Below are 26,054 nucleotides of genomic sequence, written 5' to 3' on the forward strand. Positions count from 1 at the left end.
ACCATTCTGTTGTGTGTTATATTTAGCTAGATAAAATAAAGCTAGGGGCTATATCGTGCCATCATATATGGTCTTGAAGGGCCAGCCCCTCAGCTTTTATCAGTATCATAGCTGAAAAGAATGATACAGACAGAGGATAATTTGGAGCATTCCTCTGGGATGTATTCTAGACATCTAGTGGTATGGAGCCAGATAGAGAGAGCTGTCTGAGATACTAGTTAGTTCTCCCAGAGCTCTTCCCAGGTTTGGGTACGACATAACCTTCCACTGAGAGAAGCCATATACAACTTTATATTTCATTTATTGAAGGGATATGTTTACAAATGTCACCTACTACGTTTCTCAGTAATGTTTAAGAATATTATCTACTACATTACTCAGAAGACTAACATAACTGATTTCTTTTAGACTTAAATATTGGCAGAAAACTTTGTTTCTCCTAATAAATTGACATATTGCTTTTGTTTCATATGCAAATGGACTTCTGAAATTAATTATGTTTCTGCTTTGGCTATCCTAATAGCCAAATTTGACAGATTTGACAAATTTGTGTCTTGGTTTTAGCAATAATATCTAATGATTATGGGGTTTTTGTTGTTGTTGTTGTTGTTGTTGTTACTATGTGCTCTTAGTTCATCTATATTCTTTCTATTCTTAGTTTATTAATTCTTTTCTTCACTTTTTAAAAAAAATATTTTCCTCTATCTTTCTCTTTTTCTCCCCATTCCCTTCATCCCTCTCCCCTCTTCTTCCCTTCCTTTATTCCTCCCTTTCTTATTTTTCTCTCCTTTTTATTTGGATATGTGGTATGTTTTCTTTTAAGCTGCCTCAAATATTTTTGTTGAATTAGTCAAGGCATAAATATAAAATGAAGTTTTAGAATTAAAAAAAAAAAAACTGCCTTAACCCTCAAATCCGAGCCATGCTATCAATGGAATAGATGTCATCTATACCATGTATGTGAGCTCCTCAATTTCCTTAGAACCCAAATCTCAGTTATTTTTCCAAAAATCAGATAACACAAACTCTACTCTCATTTGTCCAATCATAGAAACACGTTCCTTTTTTTCTTACATAAGAAAATGCCATTTTCATCAAGAAATACAACTCATCTCATTGTAGCTACCAAGTGTAATCATCTGACATTTTACCTCTATCAAAAGGGACAGCCTGAAGGAATAAGAAGCTCAAATACTTACACGTTGACAGATGTGAGGCGCAATGCAACAGGAGACTACAAATGCTCCCTGATAGACAAAAGAAGCATGATTGCTTCAACAGCCATCACAGTTCACTGTAAGTCACCTTATTCTTCATTACCAACTTCGCTTTAAAGGCCTCTAATAGTCTAACTAGCTGTGTTTTCAAGTAAATTGCAACTATATTTTTCTCAAATGATGTGTGCTTTCAATAGGCTTATTAAGTGCATCAAAGCAAACTCAGCTTTGGTCCAGATTTCCACTGCATTATTGAAATCTGGAGTGGATCTAACAAGTGCAACTTTTGGCAGTGGAAAACTTCCATCTCCTTTCTAAATCTCTTCTATATGTGCTATTAACAAAATATTCATGGGGATCTTAAAGAAATTACTCGTTTTGTATTTTAAGAAAATACTTAGATGTTCTCAAAGTTCACAGTGTTTGCACTTGGCCCAGAAAAAAAGTATAGATTAAATATATTTTAAATTTTTTATTGCAGAATATCATTAGTGCCCAAACCCAAGCAACATAAAGTTACTATAGACTCAACTTTTGGAAGCAGCAGAGGTAGAGACCACTAAAAGCCATTTATTGTGTGTATAGAAGGATAGAAAATTTCTGGAAATAGAACCTCTTCAAAATCACCCTAAACATACCTATTCATTAACTGTTAACCTGCTTTTGATCTCCATATACTCCAATAGTTATATTTACTCTAGTGTGATAGGAAAAAATATACACACAAAAAAGCACCTTAAGTCCTTTACTTTGAAACTGCTGACAGTCTATATTCTTGATGCACCTGATGCATTATGGAAATGGGGAACTAATTTGAACCGTTCCCCAGTGACACTACAATTTACAGAGTGCTTTAGGCAAATGTCAGTCTTGCTTGGAGGTATAGGCCAAACTTTTCTAGTAAGTCCTTTGTACCCAGTAGCACCTCAAGACATGATCCATTGCAAGAAAGTTTCTCTAGACATGATCTGCTATAATCCCATTGAGTATGAGGGGTTTTGTTGTTTCAAAACCAAAAGAGACTTTTGAAATTCTTCTGAGGTAATGATTGTAAGTCTTTCTTTCTGCCTATAATGCTTGGAAAACATATAGAATGGAAGCTAAGACTTTGAGGGAGATACAAAGCTATACACTGGGGAAGAGTAAAACAGCAAACTGTTAAGAAATGTTCACCACCAGGCCATTTCTCTGTTTGTTCCATGTTCATGTTGTATAGATCTGAGTGTGTCTGCCATCAGAAGCTGGTTAGAAAGAAAGCAGTGACCTCTCAGGATAACAACAATGCTACTTTTTCTCTGGGGACGAGTCAGTCCTGGGACCATTTATCCAGCCTGTTCCATGACCACCCCATCCCCCAAAAGAAATGAAGTGAGAGAACATAACCAGCAGATAGAACTGCCTATAAAATAACTCCCTGATATCATTGTCCATGAGATCTGTGGGCCAATACCAATAATCCAGTGCTTGGAGATGGTACAGTAAGCTTATATTTAAGAGACCCTAAAAGGAAAGAGCCCTTATTTATGTTACTTGTAGATCAGCAGGAATGGATAGATAACAGAGTGATAAGGCAAAAGACTTGGGTGCAGCCACATTGTAGCTCAATGATCAACTGTGATAAAGAAAAAAATAAAATAAACAAAAGTATGTAACAACTTAATTGGATTTCACTGCACTTAATTGGATTGAAATGATTTTTGGTTTTGAAAGGTCGACTATCACATTGGGCTTTAAGGACTGTATTTCTCTTTAACTACAAATAAAACAAGATTTTACTCTGAATTACATGAAATGAAAACATAAAAATCCTATTTTTTGGTCCATTTATCCTTGATTGTTGTTTGTTGTCTGAAAACAAGATTTGTCTCCTTTGCATAGATGACTAAAGGGAGTATGGATAGAGAGGCAGCAAGCCACGCTTGCACATGTTTGCAGAAGGTCGTCAGGGCTTCCCGCCCACAGATCCATAGTTGCTGATGAAACACTACTATTCCTCTGCCGATTCATGCACAGATAGAGTCCTCATCAGAACTTCCAAAGTCCATCATCATCCTTTAAAATCACTTCTCTTATCTCCTCACCGGCAAGTTAACTGTCCGACGAGTAAAAGCTTCTAACTCTCCCTGAATAGGATGTTCATCTAAATGTAATTGACTCAAACTTTCTGAGGAAACTCCACTTTTCTCTGTGACAATGCATATCTTAATATTAATGAGAAACTGCGAAAGCATGTTTCTTTCTTTCATTCAGTAATTGTGTTTCAGAGCCTACCATGTAGCAGACATTGTGGATACTCAGTAACAACTCAAGGAATGGCTCCTACCTTCACAGTTCTTACAATCTTTATGTATTTTTTATCTCTTTAAAGTTTATTTATTTTGAGAGAGAGGGAGAGAGAGAGAATCCCAAGCAGACTCCGTGCTGTCAGCACGGAGCTTGACACAGCGCTCGATCCTGTGAACCACAGATCACGACCTAAGCCAAAATCCAGAGTTGGACACTTAACCCACTGAGGCACCCCAATAGTTCTTACACCCTAACCAGAAAAACAAGTATTAAAAAGGATGTTACAAACAATCAATGAACTTAAGTTATAACATGTGTAAAACCAAGGAAAAGCACAGGGTGCAATAGGAAATCCCCACTGCCATAGAATAAAGTCTCAACTCAGCAAGGTAAGCACAGTCCTTTAGGGTCTGGCTTCTACTAATTATATAGGTTTATCTTTCATGTGTTCTAATCATTCATAGTAGATTACTCACCACTATTAAAGCTGCCATACACCCTCAGCTCTTTGCCTTTGTTTATGTGGCAGGAGTTTCCCTGTTTCTCCATTTATCAAAGCCCTTCTCAACAGTCAGGGACCACAAGCAGACACTGTCTCCTATACAAGGCCTTTATCAGTGGTTTGAAACTCAGTTTGGCTCTGTTCTCTACACTCCCATAAGTCTTTGCTTGTACCTCCATTTGTAGCCCTTCCTTTAGTTTTTCAACAAATATTCATTGAGCTGCTGCTGTATTAGAGTCACATAGTTGAGTGCGTATTACTTCTACCTCAAAAATTGTAAATTGTAAGCTTCTATTCATTTCTGTATCTCCTGTCAGAGCTTGAAACATAGTAGCTGCACAATAAATGTTTGTTCTATTGAATTAAATTTTCCTCATACAGATCATACTGTGAGAGTAAGATTTTATAGAAATTACTTTCCATCTGAAAGATTATGCCTACTTAGATGTTTTTATACTCTCTTTTAAAAATGATACCTGCCAAGAATGTACCTAACAACTGATCTTATTTAAAATTTCAACTGCCTGAGAAATGGAATAGCATTTTTTAAAAATCTACTATAGTCAATTCTCTCTGAAGAAACAGACTTCCTCATGGTTTTTCACATTATCACCTGCTGTCTAAATATACTTGATTTTCTCCTGGCATGGCTTATCAACTCTTTTTATAATATTTACCTAGTCATCATCTTTCGTTTCTTCCAGAAGTGATTTAAGAAATATTTTTCTTAAGGTAACAGACCCCAGGGGAATACTTATATGCAGTCAAAACATCAGTCATGTTAACTCCAAATAAATGCATAGTCAAGTAGATTGACCATTCACATGTCCAAACTGGTCTCAAAGCTGGCTTAAAATACTGGACTTATTATGCTACAGTTCAGTTATTTTGGTCACATAAATCAGTTCTGAATTTTGACTACAGTTAGAAGGATTTTTTTTCTTTCATCTTTTCTTCTCAAAAATATTTTGACTATCTTCCTTTCCTGGAGTTTGCATTTCAAGCAGATTTTCTGCTTCACAGATTTGGATTTGTCCTTAAACCCAAGTGGGGAAGTGACCAAGCAGATTGGTGATGCCTTGCCTGTGTCATGCACGATATCTGCTAGTAGGAATGCTACTGTGGTATGGATGAAAGTAAGTATGATTCCTTGGTACTGTTACACTGTTTGGACTGACTCCTTTCTGGCTTCTTTTGCATTTTATATGACATCTAAATATGTATATCCATGGGTAATATGTTTATACACCCACACTCATGCTCTTTCTCTACATTATAATAATATAATGATGTCACAATCAAATTTTAGAGGTACTCAACAACACTATGGCATCCATAATTGGTTGTCTGAACTTTACCTTGGGACATTGATTTGTGTGTATCTACTAATTCTACACATACACACGTGCTCACAGACACACACATGTATGCAGTTACATGCTGTAGAGCTTAACAATTTTCAGTGTGTTTTAAGCCACATTATTCTCACAAGACCCCTATGAAATATGCAGACATTTATTATATCCTCATGTTATTCATAAAGAAGCTGGTGTGAGAGAAATCAGAAAGGTCTCAAGTGACAGAGTTAGATTCCAATTCAGGCCTCACTGGGTACAGTAAATGTTGTGCTTCTGATCACCCAATGTTCAGCTTCTCTGCTGAAACTGATCTTAAGTGTCTGTGAGTCCATTGAATTAGTAGCTCCTTGAAGGTAGGGATCTCTTTTCATCCCTGGGTCATAGTAGATCACAGTGGAACTTGGTCAGTATTTCCTGAGTGAGTGCTTATATTCTTGTAATTGTCTGAAATGCAAGCAATTACTGAGAACCTAATCACTGTTCTTTTTAGAGTGTGATAGTAGGATTGGTAATTGCTAACTTGAGACAAGGTTATCACCAGAGGGAAAGATGGTAACTATAATCCCACCAGGAAATCATTGCCTAGTATATCTAAACATCCAGTGCATGTGTTGACAAACACATACAAACCATTTCACATAGGAGTTGACAAGAATTGTCTTTATAAAAAAATGTATTGTTAGAATTTCTCCTTGCTGAAAATATACATTATTTTGTATTGATTTTTTTAAATTTTTTAAACATTTATTTATTATTGAGAGACAGAGAGAGACAGAGAATGAACATGGGAGGGGCAGAAAGAGGGGGATACACAGTATCCGAAGCAGGCTCCAGGCTCTGAGCTGTCAGCATAGAGCCTGACGCGGGACTCGAATCCACAAACCATGAGATCGTGACCTGAGCCAAAGTCGGGTGCTTAACCAACTGAGCCACCCAGGCACCCCTTGTATTGCTTTTTGATCTCTTTTAACACTAGATCCCCTGTGACTTGTTTTTTTCTTGTAAAGCTCACCTTTGTATTTTATTTTCTTTTAGCCTCCTCACTCTTCTTGTGTTCATTCAGATAATTAAAATGTCACTCTGTAGACTGCATATTTAATAGGATGTATTTGTAGTCATTGATGGTCAAAGGACCAGACAAATTCTAGGCAACTAGACTACTCAGCAATCATATGAGCACTCATAGTTTGTTTTACTACAGGACTAGAGAAACTAAATTTACTTGGCTAAACCAGTTTCTACATCTGCAGATGCAGTCACTGTTGTTAATTGAATGCCTAATGTCAATAGGGCTGATCAAGATTACCTGGCCATTGATTAGTTGATGAGGAGTGGAGAAAAATTCACAGTGGGGAAAGACCACATGATTTTAAGATTGTGTTTAGTTTTCTGCTTAGGAGAATTTCTATTACTGGTAATGATAGAATTGTTTTCTGTATATCAAATGATTTTTAAAATTAAATGCTATTTCCTTTGTTCATAGAAATTAGGATAGTAAGCTGTTATTAATGGTTTCTTTAAAAAGCATTTTGTCATGATTGTCATGGCACTGCAATGGATCCCATGTCTTGAGAAAATGACATTTCTAGCATTTATGCCTATCATTGATAACATAGCGTGGGTCTCCAGGGTCTTTCAATACTAGTTCATCTACATTTACTACAAGGGGTAGCTGTTATTAATTGGGAACTTTCCTGAAAGTTCTTATTACTTATATAATTAAGTCCTCACAATTCAGTATGGTAAGATTATTATCCTACTTCAATAATAAGGAAACTGAGTCTTAGAAGTGTATGAATTTGTTCCAAATTATAAATTCAGTAAATAATACAGTGAAATAAAACTGAATCTGTAAAACTACAAAGGAAAAGGGAAATCTATTTTTGAAAGCATCTGAAGTTAAGAAAAAGGAACTTGCCTTTTCTTTAGACCCAGAAGAATAATTTTAGGCTCCATGATTATCTAATAAATATATGTGGACCATATGAAGTAATTAACTTCTTATTTAATCAGGATAACATCAGGCTTCGATCTAGCCCATCATTTTCTAGTCTCCATTATCAGGACGCTGGAAACTATGTCTGTGAAACTGCTCTGCAGGAGGTGGAAGGCCTGAAGAAAAGAGAATCGTTGACACTGATCGTAGAAGGTAATAAATACTGGCACATCAATTCAAAATTTTCTTTGAGAATTTGGTATCTAGTTTCTCTTAAGAGCTCTGTTCAATATCTTACTTTAATTGTAATGATATTGCAGGAAAACCTCAAATCAAAATGACAAAGAAAACTGATCCCAGTGGACTGTCTAAAACAATAATCTGCCATGTGGAAGGTTTTCCGAAGCCAGCTATACAGTGGACAATTACTGGCAGTGGAAGCGTCATAAACCAAGCAAGTATTTGTCTTCTTGTTATGTGCTGTACTTGGTATGATGTGGGGTTTTACTGAAGTACCTAAACTGTAGGCTAGCTTGTTAGCAGCATGAAATTTGCAGTATATTCTCAGAGGAAGCTTTTGCTAACTTCCTAATTTTTCCGAAGGAAAGAACGTGGCTCAAAGAGAAATTTTAAATCCCAGGGCCATGGAGAAGGGAAGAATCATTATGTTGTGGTCAGTATCTGTTTTTAAAAGAATGTAAATTGAGTGCTGTTCCATGGTCATTAATTTCTGAAACTTGGGTGATTAAAACATTAAGGTATACACTTTTCTGCATCATAAACTTACACATCTGAGTATAAGTGGCCTCCATTACTTTGCTTACTTATGCACGTTAAGGGATATTTCTTCTTAAAACTGGGCCCTGGGGGGTGGTGAAGAACACAGTCACCATTTGTAAACATATGGTCTAATTTGTGTATGCCAAGGCTAGGGCCAGAATAAGGCTGGCTAAATAGATAGTGTCTCCCTAGGATGTTTCCTTCTGAACAAAAGTAGACATAAAGCAAACTTTAATATTTGTACCTTTGTCAGGACATTTTAATAATAGTAAAGGGCTAATAACTTATGGACACTACCAATAATTTTCTGTTTGACAGAAATAATAATAATAATAGAATCTGACCTGTCACTAGGGGTTCAGTACTGTCATCCCATTAAATTGCTAGTCTGCTTGGGTTACTGACATACTTGTTCATTCCATTTTCTCTACGGTAGTTTTCATGGCCCTGTTCTTAGTGGAGCCAGTTAAAGACTCTTTAGGAACACCCAGCAGTGCCATTTGATTATCTGAATCTTCTGTGCTGCCTTCTTCCCAGCTTTGGACACAATTGAAATCCGAGAAGGCATTCATAAAGCAGAGTTGCATTTAGTTTTAAGTTAAAATTTCCACTCTTTCTCTGCCATGGAAGTTGGGCTGCTGGTCCAGCTTATACAACATAATTTTGCAGAGCAAGGAGAATTTTGGCTCTTTTACCTGTTAGTGATGCATATGTATTTGCATAACTCCAAGTATGGAAGGTCCCCAAAGGAGTGGACATACTTGAAGCAAATGACTCCTGATTTGATTGGGTGTGATGGGGACACACAAGGCAGCATACATGAGGAAGGCAAAATGTCTCTAGACATTTTGACTCTAAGGAAATTCAGTTTTCTTATTTCAGAAAAAAAAAAAAAACAAGAAACACCAGAATTGCTGACAGTGTACAGATCTATGTTTTTTTTAGCATCAAAAATGACTGTTTTCTGTTCTATTATTTTTGTTTCTAGTTCAACTAAGTGATAATTATAGCAAAAAAAAACACCTTTATATACTGGAAAATAGAAAAATAAGCACACAACAGATATTTGATGAACAGATAGAGAGATTTAAAAGGCCACCCTTGAAATGAATAAATACATTTTACAGAGATAAAACAAAAGCAAAGACTCAATGAGAAAGTCATGTGAAAAATACTAGTGGGAAGTGGAAAAGTAGCATGTGAACTTACTATGAGGATAAAAATAACAATGCCATTCTTCATTGTCAAGGAGAAGGATTGATTCTGGCCCACTAGGTGATATGTTATTTTTCTTGTTCTAGATTTGTGCTGATCCATCCATAATCTTTTATTTGTTCCCTGCTCAGTCACATGGTGAATCTATTATTTTATAACTACTGATGCCTTTAACCACTCCTGTCCCAGGGACTAGATAATCTCCCTAAGCAAGAGACTATCCTATGACCTCAAGGCTCTTACAGTATAGTTGGAGGAAGCAAAGAACAATGTAGGACATGGTGTGCATAACACAACTCAGAAAAGAGTCCAAGTACATATTTGCTTTAATCCAGTTGGCCCTTGGAGTCAAGTCCTGGGAAAGAAATTAAAGTGAATTGTCTCGGAGCAACTGGGTGGCTCAGTCAGTGGTGCACACGACTTTTGATCTCAGGTTTGTAAATTCAAGCCCCATGCTGGGTGTAGAGATTGCTTAAAAAAATAAAAAATACAAATAAAGTGAATTATCTCTTATTTTTGGAGGAATTGAATTGCAATGATTGTCCTCATTAACACCTCACAAAAAACAAATGAACTTACCAGTCACTGAAAAAGAATCCATTCCATATTTAGCTCAGGAAACAAGAAAAAATAGTTTGATTTTCCCATGAGCAAATCATACATATGTAAGTACTTAGATATAATGTTGAAGATAAAGGAATTAACCCCTGAAGTTAAAAACAATGACATAATTTGCAAATAAAAATTAAATTCTTAAATTTATTAAGAGAAAACCAGTGATTAGATCATTGCTGATTAATCATTTTGAGACAAGTACTCTCATGCCAAAGTACTAACTAGCCTGAGAATCTCGAAAAAACAGAAAGAGTTTAATTAATTTAATAATTACAATAAAAGAATAAACAGAATAGAAGAATAAACAGAAATTTGATTTTGGATCCACTAATCTTTCCTTCCCTGCTGCAGATATAAACCTGAATTGGCCTTTTATCGTTGACCTTATATATATCCCTGAACACCAGATAGCACTACAAAGCACCTCTCCTGGTTCACTCAGTATTACTCTTTTCCATGTGTTTAATCCATATATACTTCTAAGTTCATCTTCCTTCTTCTTTTCCAGACAGAGGAATCTCCTTATATAAATGGCAGGTATTATAGTAAAATTATCATTTCCCCCGAAGAGAATGTTACATTAACTTGCACAGCAGAAAACCAGCTGGAGAGAACAGTAAACTCCTTGAATGTCTCTGCTAGTGAGTATTTCATTTCTGGCATTAAAAAAGTAAGAAAATTTGAAGTTATTCTTCATTAGTTTAAAATCTTCAATTCCATCTTCCTGTACTGCATTATGGTAAGTTTTATTTATTTATTTTGCATTTGGTGTCATCATCACAGGCTCTTTTCTTTTTTTCTTTTCCCGGTGTTCATCCTTGTACTATCCTTGTCTTGACAGTTAAACCATTTCATGTTTTATCAGTCCAGAGACCTTATCTTGTCCAGGTATACTTCCCAAGAGCAACAGAGGATAAGAACTGAGTTGTTCTTTTTTAATCCGTGTTTTGTGTTCCGAATAGAGATAATTCAAAGATTATCTGAAAACACCTTTTAACAGTTTTAATTTTGGTAAAATTTTAATTCCCTTTAATCTATTACTTTGCATTCCAATTCTTTGAGGTATTTATCCCACCTTTATTTTGAATAGGAATGCCACATGCTTAGTCATTTAGCAAACTGATAGAAAACCGATACTCGAATTTATGAAATCCAGCTTCCAAAGTTGATGCTTTTGAAGTTGATATTTGAGTCATGACTACAAATTAGATCAATGCAATTATCTTAGAAAAGTGAAAAAAATCTGACATGTTGAGCAACTTCTTCTGAAAACAGTTTTCACTTAATTTGAAATTATCTATCGTCTTCAATTTTGTCATTGTTTCTATCACTGGTCAACATTAAGCTGGACAGGATGCTAACTGACCTTCCAGACTTTTATTTTTCAGTCAGTTGGAATCCTGTATGTGACATGAGCAGGATAGGGATATACTGACTAGGAATTAGCTGGAGCTAGGAAAAAATAATTGTGTAGAGATAATGGTCCTTAACAGAATATGACTGAAATATAAAAAAGCCTGATGGATTGACAGGACAAAAGAACCAAACAAATTTAACTCTAAAATAGGTGCATTGACTTCTCAAAATTCAATTTAGCAAGTATTGATTTGTCCAACCTACAAAAAGAACTTATCCTTTCTTCCTGAACACAAGTTTCTCTTTTATTCCAACCCATTGAATAGCGGTTTCTAGACCTTGCAGTGGCTTGATGAACATTTAATACAGTTGTTTTCAATTTCACTGAGCACGTCCTAAAATTCCAATATAGTATATATGAGGACAGTCTGGGAATCTGCATTTTAACAAATGTCACTGGAGGTTCTGATGCAGGCCCATGCACATAGAAGAATATTTAAGTAGTTTAATATTAGATGATAATCCAGCACATCAGCAATTCTTAAAATGGGCCAGGCGCATGGTGCTATCAGAGTCATTTGGAGGGCTTCTGCAAACATCACATGGGATACCTCTTTGTCTCTGAAACATCCCTAGTTTTAACCTCTGCCCCCACCACTGTGAGAACATCGCTAATGACAAGTCCCTGACACTAGAGGATAAAAATGAATTCTCCACTGAGGCAGGAAAAGTTGAGAAACTGCATTGTGATATATGGCAACTTGTTTCTCTTAAGGAAAAAAAAGCCCTATTAAAAGCTGGTAAATAGTGGAGAAATTAATACGGATTTCAGATTAACACTAAAGCTTGTCAGTTGTGAAATTTTCTATGGTAGATTAATACCTTCGCAGTTTTAACGACTCTCCTTAAAACAAGATTAATTTCTTTGTAGGGAAGTTCACGCTCTATTAAATGTAAATTTTTTTCTACCCTTAGCTGTAGAATAGATATTTTATCTTTGAATATTATTACATCATACTATAATGGTAAAGGTGACTTTCATATATCAACAAATTTTGTTTTTAATTTCATATTAACATTTTTCATTTCAGTAAGTATTCCAGAGCACGATGAGGCAGACGAGATAAGTGGTAGGTACTATGCTGCCGACTCTTCTTCCTTGACTATCAGCTCAAGATTTATGAAGTGTCATTGTATAAGTAATTTCTTAGCTGCCACAATTTTGACTTGAATTAAAATAGCAAATGAGACCAGATAGCAAGAATGCTAAAACTTTTATCTTTTAAAAGCACAAGTTTGCATGTTACTCATAGTAGTAGTAAGCCTTAATTATTCTTAATAAGAAATAATAGCCAGATTGACTTCTTTTCAGAAATCCTTGGCGGTGTCTGTAATTGCATGGACTTTTCTTCTCTGTTGTAGATGAAAACAGAGAAAAGGTGAATGACCAGGCAAAACTAATTGTGGGAATCGTAGTTGGTCTCCTCCTCGCTGCCCTGGTTGCTGGCGTTGTCTACTGGCTGTATATGAAGAAATCAAAGTAAGTTATGGAAAAACTAACGTCCCTGGGGAGAAAATGCAGTGTGTCAGTGATGCTAACGTCAGCTGGGTGTACAATTTCTGTAACTGGAAAGGCATGTACCCCAAATCAGGCTGATGGTGTTTTGCTTTCAGCTCACAGTGATTGCTTTGTCAGCATCGGGGAATTCGCTTGGGGGTGTGATTTCACAGGTGTCCCCTTATTTTTCCCAGTCAATCGTCTAAATTCAGTGCTGGTGTGTGTGGGGGGCAGGGGCGGCGGGTATTACAAAGCATATGCTGCCAAAAAAGTCGGCCATTCTAAGCCATTTGGCTGAGGTTGGTAGAGAGGAATTAAAAATGGTTAGTACAGGGGTACTGGGTGTCTTAGTCGGTTAAGCATCCAACTTTGGCTCAGGTCATGATCTCATGGTTCATGGGTTCAAGCCCCTCGTTGGGCTCTGCACTGACAGCTCAGAGCCTGGAGCCTGCTTCAGATTCTGTGTCTCCCTCTCTCTCTCTGGCCGTCTCCTGCTTGTTCTCCCTCCCTCCCTTTTTCTCTCTCAAAAATAAATAAATGAACATTTTAAAAAATGGTTAGGACATCCTGTGGGAATGGCCAGGTGTCTGTAGTGACAGTTCTGGCCAGCAGTGAAACTGTGGTGAGATAGTATTATCTTGTCACTTCTCCCCTATTCTAGTTAAGTCACTTAGGTCCATAAAAGGATCTAACTCAGGAAAAAAAAAAAATCATCATTTTTTTGGTCTGTAATTTAAAAAGAAAATTAGACAAAGTACCATGACTACTTAAAAAATTATTTAAGTTAAAAAATATTACTCATAAAATAATCCAGTAAGAACCAACTTTACAAATGATCTAATAATAGTGGTTTATAATGAAAATCCGATTAACCAATGAAGATTCTTCACATACACACATGCCTAATACTCCTCATCACCCCAGCCTTGGCCCCAGATTCAGATGTGGAAGGGCAGAGATGGAGTTCTAGAGTTTTGCATTTTTAGTTTCATTAGTGATTCTGTCGCATACCATTGGTTTCATACATGAGGAAATTGATTTTTGCAAGGGGAGTGTGTATAGCTAGTGGCCACTTCGGACTTAGTTTTATATTTTCTTGATGTCTGATATAACCCCTTTCAACAACTCAGGTAAGTTAACTTAAAAGAAAATGAAAAGAAAAAGCAGACTTAACTAAGACCCATGATGTTACCTTGTAAAGAAAGCAATTTCGGTGAAGCAATATTCAAATGGAGCTGCCATCAAAGAGAGGCAATAGCTTAGAAATCTTTAAAGTCACATAATGTAAGCCTGTATTTAGTTCTGTTTTGATCCTGCAGCTCATCTCTGAAGCAAATAGTATTATTATTCGTATTTCACATTTGAAAGAATTAAGGCAGAGAATAGTTTTAAATTACTTGCTTAAGGTTACAGTTTGTAAGGGCTGGAATTGTATTTGGTTTAAGACAGAGCTGTTTTAGCATCTTTGTGCTTAATTACTAGGTCTTATTGTCTATCACCATGCCTTACTTTTTCCATGGTTTGGGATTTGTTTTTGTTTTTGTTTTTGTTTTTGTTTGGTTTGGTTTTGGTTTTTTGGTTTGTTTTCATCATGTATGTTCCTGGTATGTATTATAGTTGTACTCGTTCACTCTCACGTAGGGGCACAGTCCCTTTTGATCTTGGCACCTCACTCCTCAATCGTGAGCAGTCCCACTATCACTTGGTAACAAATGTATTCTTTTTTTTTTTTTTTTTAATTTTTTTTTTCAACGTTTATTTATTTTTGGGACAGAGAGAGACAGAGCATGAACGGGGGAGGGGCAGAGAGAGAGAGGGAGACACAGAATCGGAAACAGGCTCCAGGCTCCGAGCCATCAGCCCAGAGCCCGACGCGGGGCTCGAACTCACAGACCGCGAGATCGTGACCTGGCTGAAGTCGGACGCTTATCCGACTGCGCCACCCAGGCGCCCCCAAATGTATTCTTTTTGTCAGTGTACATTTTACCTGCCAACACTTTATGTGGGTTTGTGCCTGTGGTTTCTATGGAAGATTTAGAAGATCGCCTGTTCCCTGTGCATGAAAGGAAATGCAAACTGTTGCTCAGAGACAATATCTAATAAAAAATTCTTCTATCTGTAGAGGTTTCTTGATGGTCAAAATTCTATTCTCCCTTTATAATCCCCTATAAAGTATTCACAAACCTAACAGCTTGGACTCTGGAGTATTTCCCTTTTATTTACTTCAGATTTCTGATGCATTCCAATGTAATTTTATTTCTTAAAAGAATAAAAATGAAATTTCTCTGTATCCTGGAACTGAGCTGAAAAATAAACGGCAATTCTCTACATTATGACAAAATAAATGCTGAATTTTTGGAGCTCCCCCAATGTTTTTAATCATCCTATTCTAATTGCCAGGATCTCATTAGACCCCATTTATTTTTCCATGAATAAAAAAATTATGTGTGTAGGATTTTTTTTTATTGTTACTTCATTGGCTATTATCATGGTGACCAAAAATTAAAATCATGGATAAATAAATTCTGGACACTCGGCCTCGTAGTGTCTTTAGGTTAAGGGTTAAGACTTCATGAATTTCCTTTAAAGTGCCTCATTAAATTAAGAGCAGATTTTACCATCTGACTTGAACATTTGTCTAAATAACTGTTATTTAATTGAAAAGTGCATCAACTTTGCCAGAGTTAATATTATTGGTAATCAAAGTAATAAATTGCAATTCTCATCCCAAGCATCAGAGCATTTTTATGAAGAATTGTGGAACTCTTCAGATTTGCTAAGTATTTTGCATTCCTGATTACTTATTCCTTGCTAGTGCCCTCTGAGATAAGCCAGCATTTTTGCAACATGAGTCATTGTTAATCCTTGTGTCCAGAGTAAGTTGCACATTCATAATAAGAGCTTTCAAGTTAAGAATTGCTACATCATTTTGGGCTGTACTATACTCTCTTTCTTTCTTCTTTTCTATATAATAATTTCGACTTTACAAATCACTACAAGGGTTTCATTGCTGTCATCAGCTAATTCATCACCATTTTACATGGGTCTGAGAGATTTCTAATAAACATATAGTCCAGAGGTTTCCCCCAGATATATAACCCTATGTTTACCATTTTGAAAAATAATACCATCAATAATGTTGTGAGTCACCATTATGGCAAACACTTTGAACAAAGATTACAAGTTAAACATCTTATTTAAAAGTCTCAGTTATACAGTTCCCAGAGCAGGAAGGTTTAAGTGGCATTTAGAAGTTCTTTGCATTGGCAATTTTAAAAGTCAGTGGACAGAGAGGAGAGAAGCAATCTTTCATGCCTAAGTAGAACTTAAGAGTAAATTTGTTAACATGCCTAGTGGCCACTTAGCTAACATGCATTCCCCATTCCATTAGTATGAGCTGCATATTTTCGTATCTATTTCAAATATGAAGAATTGCAGCAAGAAATGCTTAGCAGTCATGCTTGGCATTTTGATCTGGTATAGTCATTGTAGAGTAAGGACTCACGGTGATTCCTCTGCTGCTTTAAATCATATGATTTCTTGGGGCACCTGGGTGGCGCAGTCGGTTAAGCGTCCGACTTCAGCCAGGTCACGATCTCGCAGTCCGTGAGTTCGAGCCCCGCGTCGGGCTCTGGGCTGATGGCTCAGAGCCTGGAGCCTGTTTCCGATTCTGTGTCTCCCTCTCTCTCTGCCCCTCCCCCGTTCATGCTCTGTCTCTCCCTGTCCCAAAAATAAATAAACGTTGAAAAAATAAAAAATAAAAAATAAATAAATAAATAAATAAAAATAAAAAATAAATCATATGATTTCTCATTACAAGTTATTTTCCTTAAGTTGGATGTTTTTTAATAATGAAAATGGATGACTGATCATTTCCCATGTATATAGAGAATTAATTCATAGTACTACGCAAAAAGCATTAATTGACTAACTTCACTTCATTTCTAGCTGTCTAACAGATAGGAGAATATTAAAGAAATAGAGGCTATTCAATTATTATTTTTTATTGGGGTATCTGGGTGGCTCGGTTGAACATATGATTTCGGCTCCGTCATGATCTCACAGTTCATGAGTTCAAGCCCACATTGGGCTGGCTGCTGTCAGCATGGAGCCCACTTTGGATCCTCTCTTCCCCTCTCTCACTGCCTCTCCTCCACTTGCATTCTCTCAAAAATAATAAATAAACATTAACAAATTATTATATTTTATTATTTTCTCCATTTCTCTTAATTCTGTCCTCTGAACATTGTTTTTAGCTCCTCAAAGTTAAATGTTACTCTTTGAGTTCCAAATCGTCTCTTGCATATCTTGGAGTACAATAACTAATGAAAAATTAAAAGCCAAAGATAAAGGAAAAATAGAAAGGCAGCATAATGTAACCACTAACTTATTCAGGCATTTATTAAAACCATAATTTCCAGGTTGGTTGCATTTAAGAGACCCCTGACCACCATACTTCTTATCACTAAACTGCGAGTAAGCATTAACTAGACATTTGTAATCTCAAAATACACATTGTGTGAATCTTGGAAACTTACCAAGCGATTTATCTTTTGGAACTGTGGAACTCATGACTATTTTCATGAAGTTTTTCTGTAATATGTAGACAAGCTGTAAGTCTAAAAATCACAAATATCTTGTCAGTTCTGCCTTGTGTAATGCTATATTATTCCACTACTGCCTCAGAAAAAAAAAACAGAGACAGTCTTAAATTGGCAAAAAGACTAAAGAAGACTTGCCTAAAACCCTGAAATTTTAAGAAACAATGTTATTTGTTTCTTAACCATGCTATTAAGCCTTTCTAAAATGTTTCTCATAGTATCTCTTGATATGTAGAACAAGATCTTGTAAGAAACTTGATTTTAACTGAATTCTCTTTCCAATCAATACTCACTCTAAAATCAAATGCATGTTCCCACGAGGGAAAACTGACCCCCCTACTGAATAAATTGAGAAGATAGTGCTGGAGGACCATTTATAGCACATTTTTAATGACTTTCCTCATTTATTGCTATATAAGCACCTACTAGTCTTTTTTCTATTTATTTTTTTTCACTGAAATTCTCAACAATTTAATGAGTTAAATGCAGGTAACCCTATTTCACAGTGTCCAAATCCTTGTGAAATTAACCTGCTCAAGGTAGTGCGTGCAGTATATTATTCCATATCCCCATGTAGTTTCAAATATATTTTGCTGCTTTAAAACTTCTTTGGAATTAAAATTTATCTGACTTGGATTGGTTGCTGGCATTTAATATAGTGCGAGGGATGGGAAAGTGTGCTTTAAAATGCAGGCCTGACATGGCCTCTCTCATCTTATAAATTGGGCTAATCCTTGGACACCTAGGTGGGCCAGTTGGTTGAGAGCCCCCAACTCTTGATTCGTCTCAGGTCATGATCCCACGGTGATGGGATGAAGCCCTGTGTCAGGCTGTATGTGGAGCCTGCTTCAGATTCTCTCCCTCTCTCTCTCTCTCTCTCTCTCTCTTCCTCTGCCCCTCCCCCTCTTTGCTCTCTCTCAAGAAAAGAAAAAAAAAGAAATTGGGCTAACCCAAATATTGGTTTCTTTCTTTTCCCCTATCCATAACCTAGCAGGCAGCCAGAAGGAGGGAGAAAAGAAAATGCCCCATGAGTCTATCAAACCATAAATAACAGTGGACTAGAGGGAAAATAAGATAATGTAGAAATGCTAGAGTCTTCATCCAGTTGATCAATCACAAGGTCATTGGCCATTCAAAGGGCAGAACCATCCATCCGTGACCCTCTTCTCCCCTGCTAGATATTACCTGAGATGTTTCCAGAGGAAAGGGCTTGCATCAAAATATAATGTTTTCAATTTTTAAAATCTTTTCTAGCTGTCTGTATATACACATTTCATTTTTTTTTTTAATTTCAAATATGTTTTCTCTTCAAAAGTGAAGGGAAGCCTTGTTCCCTGAGCCAAGCTATGTGCTATACCAACATTACCCACCTTAAGGAAACATTTTGAACAGTAAGGCTACAGGTGGCATCCTGTTTTTGTTGCATATTCAGAATTGTTACATTTATTTTAATTCTCTAATTGTTTATGTAGTAGATGGTCCCCATATTCACTATTGGCCTAAACAAAAGGCCATTTTTTGAAATTTTTACTGAAGACTTAAGGATTTCCTATTTTAGCAGAGTTTCTTTAGTGAGTCTTGGAAATTCCTAAGGATATGAAGTTGGAAGTAGCAATAATAAGACGAACTATTTATTTTTCTTCTTTTCCTTCTTCAAACCCAGAAAATGCTGACAAGTCTTCTTCTGAGACACAGGGACTAGAGCCCTCCTATCCTCTAACTCTTTATTAAGCTTGGCCCAGGAGGAAACTCACTTTGCTGAGAGCTGTGACCAGGGAAGGAAGAAAAATAACTATTCTCTTGGATATGACCTTAATTGCCTGCACAGGTATCAATGGCCAGTTTGCTGAAAGAGGCAATTCCACACTCTCAGGGTCCCAGGCTTAAATGTCAGTAGCCTTAGTGCCATTCTGTGGGGTCTGCCAGGCATGCCAGAAATGAGAAATCACAGAAAACGTCCCTCTACCTAGGAAGTTTTAACGATTACTCATGCTCCCTCTGAAAGAGTTTTCAAATTTGTTATACGTAAGTCTGCTTTTGAAAATCCCAAAATCTTATGAACTCTTCCATGTGCAAGTTATTTTAAATGGGTATTTTTTGGTTTTCCAAATGTGCAATTCTAGTGTAACATTTTATATATCTTTTCATAATACCACCTCGCAAGATTGTGATGCATTGGTTAGGACTGCCACTCTCCCCCTCCTTCACTTTGCCAAACTTCTTCATTCCCCACTAAATTATGTTTTTAATGCGGTCGTAGTTGACATACAACATTGGTTAATAAGGTGGACGACATATTGATTCGATACATTTATATATGGTGATAAGGTTACCACCAGAGTATTAGCTACCACCTCCATCATGTCACATAATTATCACCTCATTTTGTGGTGAGAACAGTTAGGGTCTAATGTCTTAGCAACTCTGAAGTGTTAAAATGAAGGCACACTTAGTCGATACTACCATTATACGCTCCCTACCTCCTTCAAAGGAGATCTCCAAACAAGTCTATAATACTGAGGGAAATCTCACCAAAAAAGTTGGAGAGTCTTCTCAAAAGTTATTTAAAAGCAGTTTGAACCCTTAATAGGCACTGCATTTATGGAAATGACACAGAATGAAGAGTTGAGACTTAAGTTTGAGCTCCCTTCTGCTACTTAGCGGCTATATGGCCATGGACAGCAGCTCCATGACTCACGTCAGTTTGGTCAGCCTCTGTCACTGCTGAGGGCTTTGCTGTCCACTGTCACATTTACCCTCATATCTGCCCTGCGAGCAGATCCTGTTATTCCCTGTTTATAGGTGAGCAAGCATGCTTCAGAGGATGTATTTGTCCAAGCACTTGCAACTCAGACTTGACACATGAGGATGAGAATCCAGGCCCTCTGACCCTATGACCAAGACTTTACTCAGTCTCACAGATTAGTCTAGATGGTCACCTCGAGGGCTTCCTCCATGATTATTGCGATTCTATGATTTCAATGTTCTCTTAAAGTTACATAAAAGCTGAACAATGAAGAAAGTTTAAGGCAACCAATAATAATTTTGACCCAAGCACTCATTCTTCATAAATGCCTAAACTTGTCCTTCAAATCAATTGACTAGAGAATATTTTGCTAAAGAGAATGACTTAAATAAATTTTTCTAGGGTGTCTGGGTGACTCAGTTGGTTAAGCATCCAACTTTGGCTCAGGTTAAGCATCTGACTTTGGCTCGCTGTTGTGAGTTCAAGCCCTGCGTCGGGCTCTGTGACAACAGCTCGGAGCTTGGAGCCTGGAGCCTCCTTCAGATTCTGTGCGTCCCTCTTTCTCTGCCCTTCCCCTGCTCGCACTCGGTCTCTCAAAAATAAATGAACATTAAAAAAAATGAATTTTCCCTCTTCCAGTAGTAGAGGTATTTATAACCCCTATAATTATTTCAAATCTCTGCTATTTTCCAAAATTAAAAAAGATACATCCATAAAGTTGTATTTATTTTTACTATATCATTTTAAAAACCAAGCCAAAGGGGGCGCCTGGGTGGCGCAGTCGGTTAAGCCTCCGACTTCAGCCGGGTCACGATCTCGCGGTCCGTGAGTTCGAGCCCCGCGTCAGGCTCTGGGCTGATGGCTCAGAGCCTGGAGCCTGTTTCCGATTCTGTGTCTCCCTCTCTCTCTGCCCCTCGCCCGTTCATGCTCTGTCTCTGTCCCAAAAATAAAAATAAACGTTGAAAAAAAAAATTTAAAAACCAAGCCAAAGTAATCAGAATAATTTTTAAATGCTTTTCCTGCTAGATAGAGTGGAGTCTCAGTAATACAAATGGAAAGATCAGTGGTAAAATTTATGTAAATCTCATGTATATAAACACAATATATACCCCCTCCCCCACCAACCACACTATTGTTATTTCTATTTAGCACATTTCATGATGGTTAACACTTAGCATATTTGTATAACTGTGTAACATGGTGCATGGATGCTAAGACCCCTGAAGTTTGAATCCTGGCTTTGCAACTTAGTAGCTGTGTGATCACAAGCAATTTTATTAATCTCATTGTAATATCTGTACCACATTTAGAACAGTGCCTGGCACATTAAGGCATTATAAGGGTGTTAGCAGTTATAATTTTGGAGAGTGAGTTTAAGAAGGGAGATATTTGCTTTTCATTTACAGTTTCATTTTCATATATATATATATATTTTTTTTTTTTTGCTTTGTAAACTTTAAAATAGGAAAGACAATTTGCTTTGTAAACTTTAAAATAAGAAAAACAATTTGTATGGGGTGCCTGGGTGGCTCAGTTGGTTAAGCATCTGACCCTTGATCTCAGCTCCAGGTCATGATCTCACAGTTCGTGAGATTGAACCCCAAGTCAGGCTGTGTGCTGACAGTGTAGAGCCTGCTGGGGAGTCTCTCCCTCCCTCTCTCTCTGCCCCTCTGCCACTCAAGGTATCTCTCTTTCTCTCTCTCTCAAAAATAAGTAAACTTAAAAAAAAAAGAAACAAAAAGCAATTCATTTGAAGTTACTCAACTCTAACTCTACAAACATTTTCTACAAATATTTCATGTTGCCTTTAACAACCCTTTTTTCAAACTGTGAACAGTGATCTTTGGCCTGATTTACCTGAACAAATACACTGAAAAATACTGTGATTTGCCCTGAGTAAAGCTTCCCTAGGGAAAATTCTAGTCACTCCCTTTTTCTTGATACCTCTTTCTTCTATTTGATGTAACTTGATGAAATCATCCCTAGACCAATATATCCACCTAGAAAGTAAATAGAAAGGGAAATAAAATGGTATGCAGTTTTTCACTGCACATATTCCCTGGTTCTTTCGGTCTCTGACTAGAGGCATATGCTTTAGCTTGTGGCTCTGTATGTTTTTATATTAAGGTAAAATTTGCTTACAATAAATGTGCCATCACATGTTTTGAGAAATGTAATACACCTTGTGACCATTACTCCCGTCACAGAATGGAGCATCTCATCACCCCAGAGTATTCCCTTGGACTCTCTTCCTGTTCAGCCCCACTATCCATGTTCCCTGAGGCAACCACTGTGCTGATTGTTATCACTAGAGATTACGTTTGTCTAGTCTGGAGCCTCATACAAGACGTACTCCTTTGTGCCTCGCTTTTTTCTTTTAACATAGTGTTCCTGAGATACATATATTAATGATTTGTTGAAATTACTGAGTAGTGTTCCATTGTTAGAATATGTCACATTATTTTAATCCATTCTCTTGTTTATGGACATTTGGATAGTTTCCAGTTCGGGCTATTATGAATAATATGGCTAAAAAAATCCTTATATAAGCATTTTTGTGAGTATTTGTTTTCACCATCTTGGGTTAATACCTAGAAATGGAATTGCTAGGTCATAGGGTAGATATTTTTCATAAGAAATTGCCAAACAGCTGTCCAAAATTCCCGCTCCCACCAGCTATGTATGAGAATTTTGGTTCTTCCACATTCTTGCCTAACTTTGGTATTGTCATTCTGTTTAATTTTAGCCATTCCAGGAAGTGTGAAATTATATCTAATTTTGGTTTTAACTTGCATTTCCCTGAGACCTAATGATTTTAAGCTCCGTGTACTTATTGGTCATTATCTTTTGTACAGTTACTATTCCGGTCTTTTACTTGTGATTTTACCGGTATTTGGGTGTGTGTGTGTGTGTGTGTGTGTGTGTGTGTGTGTGTGTGTGTGAGAGAGAGAGAGAATGATTGATCTGTAAGAGTTCTTTACCTGTTCTGTATAAAAGTCCTTTGTTATATTGTGACTTTTGTTCTAGTCTGTGACTTCTTTTCTTTTTTTCATGCTGTCTTTTAATGAGTGAAAGTTTTTAATTTTAATGAAGAACAACTTATGAATTTTTTTCCTATTATGCTTACTGCTTTCTGTGCCCATGGTACAAAATGTTTGCTTATCCCTAAATAGCAGAGATATTTTTCTATGTCTTTTTCTAGAAACTTTATACATTTAAGAATATGATATATCTAAGATTTTGTGTGTGATACAAGACAAAGGTGGCTTATTTGTTTGGTTGGTTTTGTTTTGTTATATTTGTCAACTCATTCCAGCATCATATGTTAAAAAGATTTTCTTCTGGCCTTGGAACTTTTGTAGTAGTAATAGTGGTAATAAAAATAATGATAATAAAATGTAAGTCTTTCAACTTTGATGTTCTGCTTGTGTTAACAATCTTATTTCTTTCCATTTTCATATAGATTTTAGCAACTTGTTAATTTCTACCAAAAAAATTTAAGAGCTTTGTGGGATTATGGTTGCTTTGAATTTATAGATAAATTTGGGTAGATTTGAATCTCAAATTTGACATCTCTTAGCCTTCCAATATGTGAATATCATTTTTCTCTCCATTTACTTTCCATTTTTTCTTAGCAATATATTTTTTAAAATTTTAATGTTATTTGTTGAGAGAGAGATAGTGAGCAGGGAGGGCCAGAGAGAGGGGGAGACTGAAAATCTGAAGCAGGCTCCAAGCTATCTGCACAAAGCCCAATGTGGGACTGGAACCCACGAACTATGAGATCATGATGGGGCCAAAGTCAGATGCTCAACTGACTGAGCCACCCCAGCACCCCGCTTAGCAATATTTCATAACTTTTAATGTAGACATGGACATGTCTTATAAAATTTATTCTTATGTTTTATGTCTTTTGCAGCTATTATAAATGCAATTATTTTGCAATTTTATTTTCCATTTTTATATAAAAATATGATTATTTTGTTGTTGTTGAAATGTATACAGCCACCTTCCTACATTCACTTGTTAATTCTATTCGTTGTCTTGTGGATTCCTTAAGATTTCTATGTAAACAATCATTTCATCTGGAAATAGAGATAATTTTACTTCCTCCCTTCCCCTCTGTATGCTTTTTCTATTTCTTTTTCTTGCTTTGTTGCACTCATAGAGATCTCCAATACAATGTTGAATAGAACTGTTGAAATCTTTACATGTTCCCAATTTTAGGGAGGGAATTGTTCAATATTTGCCATTATGTATGATATTTGCTCTTTGTTTTTCATATATGCCTACCCAGAGTTAGCCAGACTGTGGGGCTAAGGTACGATTCTCCCAACTGCCAAATCTTCCCAGACTTCTGACCCCCAATGCAAGGAGTTAGTGTGCAAATACTGAGTTAGAAGGAAGAGTCCACATAAGAACATACTTGCTTCTGATACTAGTTCAAGTTGAGGGTTTCCCAAAACCACACTCAGGTTTGATCAATTGCTAGAAATACAGAGTTTTACTGGAACCTAATATACTCTCGTTTATGTTCATTACAAGTAATAGATATGTTGAAATTGGCCAAGGAAAAGAAATAGCGCAGAGTCTGGGAGAGTTCCAAATGTGAAGTTTCCTTTTTCTTCAGACATGTTACTCTACTGCCACTGATGTGTGGCAAAAGCATGGGCTATTGCCAATCTGAGAAGCTCACTTGAGCTTTACTGTCCAGAGTTTTTATTAGGGCTTTGCTACACAGGCATTATTGATTGACTACGTGTCCATATGGTTTACCTCAATCTCCAGCCTCTCCCTTCCTCAGAAATCAGGCTGATACCACATAGCCGAAAGCCCTAAATCATATGGCTGTTCTTACAGGATGGCCAGCCCGCACCCTAAGACCATTGGATGTTGATGGCCATATGCTGAGACAACCTCTCAGCATAAACTATTCCATGCGATTGGAGATGCACCAGGAAAAAGAAAGCCACTCCTAGCACTTAGGATATCCTAACTATTTAGAGATTATCTCCCAAGAACTAATGACAAAGCCCAGATTTTCTTTGGGCAAGGCCAAATTCCTTACTACACAATGCCCTTTAAGAGGCTAAAGAAATTTTTTAAATATCCCTAGATTACTGAGAGTGATATTCGTGATAATTTTCTATCACAGATTATCATTGAATTTTCTCAAATGCTCTTTTGACATCTACATTACATTATATCTGCATTTACATTATTTCTATAAAAAATCATATTGTTTTCCTATATTCTTTATTCTGATAAAATGGTAAATTATATTGATTGATTATTGAATATTAAGCTAGTCTTGCATTCCTGGAATAAATCCTACAGTATTGTGATATATCATATTTTTTATATATTGATGTTTATCAACATTTTATTAAGAATTGTTTTGTTTACATTCATGAGGAATAGTGATCTGTGATTTTCTTTTCTTATAATATCTCTGCTAAATTTTTGTACTTGGGTAATGTGAGCTTACTAGAATGAGTTGGAAAGGGTCCCATCCTCTTCTTTTACTGAACGATGTTGTTACTTCCTTAAATATTTGATATAGTTCAGAGATAAAACCACCTGGGCCTGGAGTTTTCTTTATGAGAATTTCTTTTAAAACAAAAATTATGATTTCAGTTTCTTTAATAGACATAAGGTTGCTTCCTCTTGAATAATCGGTAAGCTTTTCAAGAAAAATGTCCATTTCATTTACACTGTTGACACTTTTGCAGAAAGTTACCCATAGAATTCTGATTCTGCAGTGATAACACTTTACTTTCTAATATTGTTAATTTTTATTTTATTCCTTTATCATGCTCAGTGTTTTTAGAGAATCAATTTTCTAATAATTTCAAATAACTTTCTTATTTGTTTTATTTTTATT

General features: G+C 36.4%; 1 protein-coding gene across 2 annotated transcripts in view; it reads left to right on the plus strand.

Moving 5' to 3' along the window:
- The window catches only part of ALCAM (activated leukocyte cell adhesion molecule), a 217,070-nt gene that overhangs the window by 181,593 nt on the left and 9,423 nt on the right, over positions 1 to 26,054 (plus strand). The window contains exons 8-14 of one of the 2 annotated variants that reach the window (XM_040484403.1): positions 1,164 to 1,296; positions 5,029 to 5,141; positions 7,377 to 7,512; positions 7,620 to 7,753; positions 10,418 to 10,550; positions 12,357 to 12,395; positions 12,688 to 12,805. In XM_040484403.1, the coding sequence (XP_040340337.1) occupies positions 1,164 to 1,296; positions 5,029 to 5,141; positions 7,377 to 7,512; positions 7,620 to 7,753; positions 10,418 to 10,550; positions 12,357 to 12,395; positions 12,688 to 12,805 (806 nt within the window). The remainder of the gene's footprint in view (positions 1 to 1,163; positions 1,297 to 5,028; positions 5,142 to 7,376; positions 7,513 to 7,619; positions 7,754 to 10,417; positions 10,551 to 12,356; positions 12,396 to 12,687; positions 12,806 to 26,054) is intronic. The other variant, XM_040484404.1, reaches the window with a different exon arrangement.

This window comes from Herpailurus yagouaroundi, unplaced genomic scaffold (assembly GCF_014898765.1).
Source record: "Herpailurus yagouaroundi ecotype Mexico unplaced genomic scaffold, PumYag 162, whole genome shotgun sequence".
Taxonomy (NCBI): Eukaryota; Metazoa; Chordata; class Mammalia; order Carnivora; family Felidae; genus Herpailurus; species Herpailurus yagouaroundi.